This window comes from Colius striatus, chromosome 8 (genome assembly GCF_028858725.1).
Source record: "Colius striatus isolate bColStr4 chromosome 8, bColStr4.1.hap1, whole genome shotgun sequence".
In the NCBI taxonomy this organism is placed as follows: Eukaryota; Metazoa; Chordata; class Aves; order Coliiformes; family Coliidae; genus Colius; species Colius striatus.
The window spans coordinates 15,536,231-15,542,613 of record NC_084766.1 but is presented as its reverse complement, the minus strand read 5'-3'; the positions used below and the strand labels follow the sequence as shown (position 1 = coordinate 15,542,613).

The 6,383-nt window shown below is 41.9% G+C and overlaps 1 protein-coding gene across 2 annotated transcripts in view; it reads left to right on the top strand.

Moving 5' to 3' along the window:
- The first annotated feature begins 801 nt into the window (after positions 1-801).
- Positions 802-6,383, top strand: part of TFAM (transcription factor A, mitochondrial) — a 7,922-nt gene continuing 2,340 nt past the window's right edge. For both annotated transcript variants that reach the window (XM_062001444.1, XM_062001443.1), the window contains exons 1-5: positions 802-884; positions 1,015-1,151; positions 3,095-3,165; positions 4,345-4,494; positions 5,872-5,967. In XM_062001444.1, coding sequence (XP_061857428.1) covers positions 817-884; positions 1,015-1,151; positions 3,095-3,165; positions 4,345-4,494; positions 5,872-5,967 — 522 coding nt within the window. In that variant the 5' untranslated portion in view covers positions 802-816. The remainder of the gene's footprint in view (positions 885-1,014; positions 1,152-3,094; positions 3,166-4,344; positions 4,495-5,871; positions 5,968-6,383) is intronic.

The window sequence follows — 6,383 nt, the reverse complement described above, 5'->3', positions numbered from 1 at the left end:
CAAGACCGGTAGGATGATCAAAAAACCAGAAAAAGTATCAAAGAATAGGGCCTTCTGCCTACAATGAAATTAAATACTAAGTAATTGCATCACACCCATGTGCTGTTTTAGAGGCACAAAGCTCAGATTTTCTTTTTTGTGATCCTCCTGGCACTTCAAGCCTTTCTAATTTTTTGAATGATCTCTGAGACAAATACACCAGCGTTGGTTAGATTTCAGCTACCACAATACTCTCTGCTACTCCTTACTCAGCGTTCCTCTACTAATGCTTTTTACTAAGTGCTATTTTGAAGGCGGACTTAAAACTGCAACGGTACTCTATCCTGTGTTATCTACTGTGATGGGAGAGTATGGCATTATCTGTGCCGCCTTTTTCTTCCCGTGGCAGGCACCAGCTCCTCTACCTGCTCTGCCTTTGACCCTTGTTCTTACGGGAACCCAGCGGCCCTCTACTGTTACCTTTCTGTCAGAGCTCGTCACCTTCTGCTCCATTGTTTCCTGGTCTCTGTGTTGTTTTCTGCCTGCATATACTATCTGCAGCCTCCTTTAATAAAGACAGGAGAGCGCTCGGCCGAGCCGTGCGCGCCTCCGCTCGGGGCTTCGCTTCGGTGTGGCTGTGCTGCGGCGCGGGGCGAGCGCGCGGCGGGGTCACCTTGGCCGGGGCCTTTCCCGCCCAGCTCCGACGCCCCCGCCCCTGGGTGCGTCATCGGGCCGCGCAGCCAATCGCCTCGCGGCGCCGCGGGACGGGCGGCGCGCGCCCAGAGTGCCCCGCGGCGGGCGCGCGGCCCTGCGCGCGCAGGCGTGTGTCGCGGAAGCATGGCGGCGGCGCTGGCGCTGCTGGGCCGGGCCGCGGCCCTGCTCAGCGGGGCGCAGCGGCTCCTCAGGTGCGATGGCGCGGGGCCGGGGGGACAGAGGGGGGGCGTTCGGCCTCTCTCTTTCCCTCCTGTGTGCCCCGGGCGCCCTGCGAGGCGCGGAGGCGGCCGTGGCGGTAACTGGCAGTGTTGTTGTGTGCAGGAGTTGCGGCGTCGGTGCCTCGGCCGAGAAGTGTCTGTCCAGAGGGATCAGTTCGGATGAAGGCCCGAAGCGGCCCTTGACGGCCTATTTCCGCTTCCTGAAAGAAAATCATTCAGCTATTAGGCAGAAAAATCCAGGTATAAGGTCTGAAGGGAATCTGGTACTGGCAGACTCATGGTTGGCTTGGCTTTGCTATTAGAAGTGCGAAGTCAGGTGTGCTGAAGATTTTGTTGTTCAAGTTGCCGTCGCTTTAGATACATGCGGTGTTTTTCTCTTCAGGACACGTGATTTAAAGTTAAAATTGCCACAGAGTTTTGCGTTGGAATACTGAAAGTCACGATGTACATTACCCAGATTGCAGGAGGCCAAAACCATCCTGTTGTCTGTAGCATACCAAAGTAGACTTAGCACTGCCATACTCACTGCCCGTGCAAATATTAACTTAGTCTTTTATACTTAATAACTCAAAAAAGTGAGCATTTGTATGTAACTTAAGAAAGGTTCGAGGTGGAGGTCACACAGGTGATACGTGTTAACAGTTATTTGTGGTTCTCAGTTTTTAAGTCTATATATTTGAAATGTGTTGTTGAGAAAATGAGTTGTATGTCATTTTAGTTTTATGCTTGGTAACTTAAAAGCTGCATTTACTGGAATGCTTCAATCCATGTGGGGGGAAAAAAGGGAATGTGTTTAGAGTAAAATGGCTTTCTGTGAAGATTATTTATCATCAAAACCTAATTTCTAGGCAAGGCAATCCTTCATGTCAGAGAACAGCAAAATGGGAAGCTGTATTGGTTTTGAAAGTGCTACTGAAATGCACATGAAAATGTCTAAAGAACTATGGTCATATGGGGCAAGTCAGGAGGTAAACTGAAGCAGGGAAAACCATTTGGTACCCCGTTTTGCTCCGTAGCTCGGGAATTCAACAGTCTGAAAGGCTGGGACACTGAACTTACAGAGTTTTATTGGAGTTATGTGCCACTCTGGTGTTTTCTGTGTTTCCAAAATGTGGATAATTTGCAGGTAAATATGCTGTATCCTGTGGAAATTGAGAATTTGAGGCTTTCTTGTTCCAGTGGAGATAATGTTTAGAAATAGCATGATACTTTTATTTTTCTTTTTTTCATTGGCAAAGCATCATTTAAGCTTGATGTACATGGACTAAGAACTTGCTCTCTGTCTTGTGTTTCCAGACTTCTGGAAATCAGAAATACTGATAAGAGTTTAGTTCTGCTTTTAGTTCTTCTTGAGGTAGCTGAACTTTACATTTGAGGTGGGAGAGAGGAAGATTTTATTTTTTAAAGCAGAGACACAGCCTGGAGAGGAGCTTTTGACAGAAGAAAAGTTATATCCTCTGTCCACACCTCCTTTTTTTATATTTTTATTTAGGAGGTTAGTTTTTTCTACTTCCCAAATTGAGATCTGGCTGGAAACCTCATCAAATGACCTTAGTGTGAGGGCCTAATTCAGTCATCTGAAAAAATAAAGTAAATTCAAGTCACTGTCTATAATTTTGCTTGTGTGAGAAGGAAGTTACTTTATTTCTGTTGAATAACATGGTAAATAAATTACTTCATTCTAATAAAGATGAAGTATGTCTGCTATATCGGGTAGTTAAGGTCACATTATACTTATTTTGACGAATCTGACAGACTCTTTTGGGGGGAAAAAAAAAATCCCACCACAAAAAAGATACCCCAAGAACTGGAAATTTTGATTTTGGTTTCTTCCCTGGCCCCCCTCCAATTTCGGAGCATCTTCAATTGCACAGAAAAGGATTCAGCTCAAAATAAAAACAAGAAGAAGCTATTGTGAGATGTTAATACCTTTGTGTCCCAAAATGGTGCTTCAGTTTATAACTGCATGTTTTATTTGAGTTTGAATCAAGAGCAGCAACACTTTCCCCTCAAATTTTACAGTTGCCTTTAACAGCAAGCTGGTTACTTTTAGGAGAGACAGAAAATGTATTTGTTACAAGAAAAATATACTAGTGACAGCTTTCCCAAAGGAAAAATTGAAGCAGCTTACTAAAGATACAATATTGATCTTTGTTTTCTTGCTTTCTGGTGGTCATGTACAGAATTGAAGAACAAGGACCTAATGAAAAAAATAGCAAATATTTGGAGAGAGTTACCAGCATCAGAGAAGCAGGTAAGTCTCTATCTTTACACTGTGTCCTTTGGATTCCATAGTCTTAGTGGCTGTTTTACTTGATTTGGTGTCCTCTGTGAGGTTTTGGCATCTCTTAACAGCAAAAAGACACTTGTATACAAAGCTTCAGACATAAAAACAATTCTGAGGAGAGCTGGAGCTTTGAAGTACTCGAGGGAACTACTTTTTGCTTCTAGATGTGACCTTGGGTTTAGTGTTTTTAATCTGTTGCCAAAGGAACAAATGACAGATTGTTCTGCTTTCATACAAATAAGTTAGGTGAAATCTCAGTTAATTTTGATGAAAGGACCAAGTGGGGGTGAGGGGTTGGTGGTTCTGATAAGATAGTAATCAGAGACCTAATTTTAAGTTTCATGTAGTTAATTTACATTTTGTCATAGGTATTGGAGTTTGTTTGAATGGCAATTTCAAGAGATTAGGTAAAACATCTTTATGAATTGCTAGTCTTTGCTTAATATAAGTGCTATTTATGGCAAAGTATTGATTGCTCTTCCTTGACTGAAGATAGCGGTTAGATCCAATTTGGAGCTAATTGCAGTTTTCTAGCTGAAGTAATGAAATTGCAGTTTTCTAATTGAAGCAGTATCTTTGTTCAGTAGAACTGCTCTTCTGTCCCTTCTGGACTTCTTGCTCTATATGCCTTAGTGTATGTAAAGTGTATTTTCCATTTGTATGTCTGAAATAGAGAACAGGATGGTGGTATTTCAGGTCTATGTGGATACCTGATAGCCTGGCTTGGCTCTTAGTGCCCTGGTACCAAGGCCATAATTTTATGATGCTTCTGTACCTGCTGTTGACCAGCATAGGGGAATGTATTTGGTGACTGGAGCATTTGTGTGTGTGCTGCAGTGAGTATACACACTTTAATCATTTCAACTAAGCTTCAGCTTTTCCTCCTTATATGGAAGATTGTTTTTGCTTTGAGATTCATCTGGGATTGTCAGATTACCTGAGATGATTACCTGAGATGATTCCTGGGAGGAGCCCAGGTTTTGAGTCTGAGTTCTTCTGAATGCATTCTGCTGATCAAATGGATCTGGAATTGCTATTTTGCTTTTAAAATGTCTATAATGATTTTTTGTTGTAAGTGTTAGCTTGTTTGATAGCCAAGTGCTTCTGACTGAAAGCATCTGTTGAAGTTTGGTGATTGTGTTGTAGGTTTATGAGGAAGGTAGAAAGGCAGACTGGCAAAGATACATGGAGCAGTTGGTTGCATATAGAGCACAGCTAACTCCAGCCCAGGCTATAGCTTTGGATGAAGAAAAGAGAAATCGATGGGCAAGAAGAAGATCATTGAGGGCAAAAAGGGTAAGTATTTTGAAAGTCAAGTTTCTTTTCTCTCAAGGAACCTGAAGTCGCTTTGTCTAGCATACAGAGTGGAGTTGAAGCATGGTTAGAAATACAAAAGCAACTCTCAGAATTAAATCACACGTGAAACAAAACTAAAACTCCATGGACTAAAGTAGTTGCTGGTGTCAGCAGATATTTTAGTGAGTTTACTGTGTTTGAAGACCAGGACCAGCACTTATGTTTGTGCTTAGGGGTAGCTTCTGTGTCCTCTTTTCCTTTGTGTTCTGCCTGATAAATAGTAAGCAATAATAGACATTTGAGCCAAAAACTTTTTTGTTGGGAAACAGCTTTTCACACAGGTCTTGTATCTGTTCCTTCCGTGGCCCCTACAAGGTAGTAGCTGTTTGAAGCAGCTTTTTTCCCTTCCTTCAGTCTGCCACTTTGCTGTCTGTGCAGCTGCTGACATGATGAATTAGGGCTGTGTAGTAGCACATCTGTTAGCATCCTGTATTGACGTACTCATACAGATCATCTTCCCTGTTCCCTTTTACCTGGTTTATATACAAATTGTGAGAGAGAGAACCATCTGTAAAGGTACAATATTGTGGGTTTTTCAGTGTCAGAATCAGTCAAAGGAGTTCCTTATTGCTTGTTCATTTCTGTGAATTAAACAGCTGATGTGACATTGCCCTAATTGACAAAAGTGAAATTAATTTGGTTTTTAAGACCCCTGCTTAGAGGAAGTTTTAAATCCAAATTATTCTGCTGATTGTTTTCAGAGTATGGCACCACAAAGAATTTAACTGGCACACGTAATACTTAAGCAGGTGTAAATTTGCAGTACCCAGACTGCAGTGGGAATGTCTTAGGGCTGGACAAAAAAAAACAAAGCCAAAAACAAAAAGTGTAGCTGCATCCATAACTTGCTGTACTTTCTCTCTCTCATCATCATCCCAGTAGGCAAACCATTCTGATAGAAACTCATTTCCCTGGAAATCTGGTTTTGTTGGCACATGCCCTCCTCTCTGTATGCACACAATTTCAGACCAAAGCCTTATGAAGATAATAGAAAACCTGTCATCTTGACTTTCTTATTGAGTGGAATTTAGTAAGTCTTTGGTTTCTGGGAGACTTAGATGAAGCAGTTTAAAAAGGGTTTTTTTTTTTTTTAAATGCCTGTGAAAATTCAAGTTTTGAACTTCTCTTCCTTTAGTTTAGCACTAGTCTTGACAACTGGTGAGAGCATCTTGACGTACAATCCAGTTTACAGAATAAAACACCAAAGAAAGGAATGTTACTCTCAGCTTTGTATAAAATGTCAAGGCAAATGGTAAGTTTAGCTGTGGAAAAGTGCATGCTGGGTAGATTGAATAACTTCTCTTGTTGTTTTTGAAGGAATTGGCTGCACTTGGGAAACCTAAAAGACCTCGTAGCGGCTTTAACATCTTTGTGTCAGAAAACTATCAGGAAACTGAGGGCATTTCACCTGTGGTAAGCCAGAAAAGATCTGTTCTTGAAAATGGTTCTATTGTAATCAGAAAATGATTCTTTCGTTTCCAAAGATACTGATAAGAATTTCAGTATCTGAATTTTGCTTTGCTTATGTTACGGGTTTTTTTAGACTGTGATGATCTGGCTATACTGCTGATGGTGTGTCCTATATAAACTGCTGTGTGGGTGTACAGACTTAAAATATTGGTGCTGTTTTTTGTACATTGGTGTTACAGGCTTCATCTCTTCCTTCTTTAAGGAGAGACTTCTCTTCCTTGCCAGTGCAGAAATACATTAGTTTTTCAAATGGTTGTGGTAGTCTGCTGCCATTTCTGTAGTAGTGGCTACTGTGCCTCCTGTAGCATGGTGGACATTGGGAGCACCCAGGAGTTCCTCTGCAAAGTCACAAGTTCTGC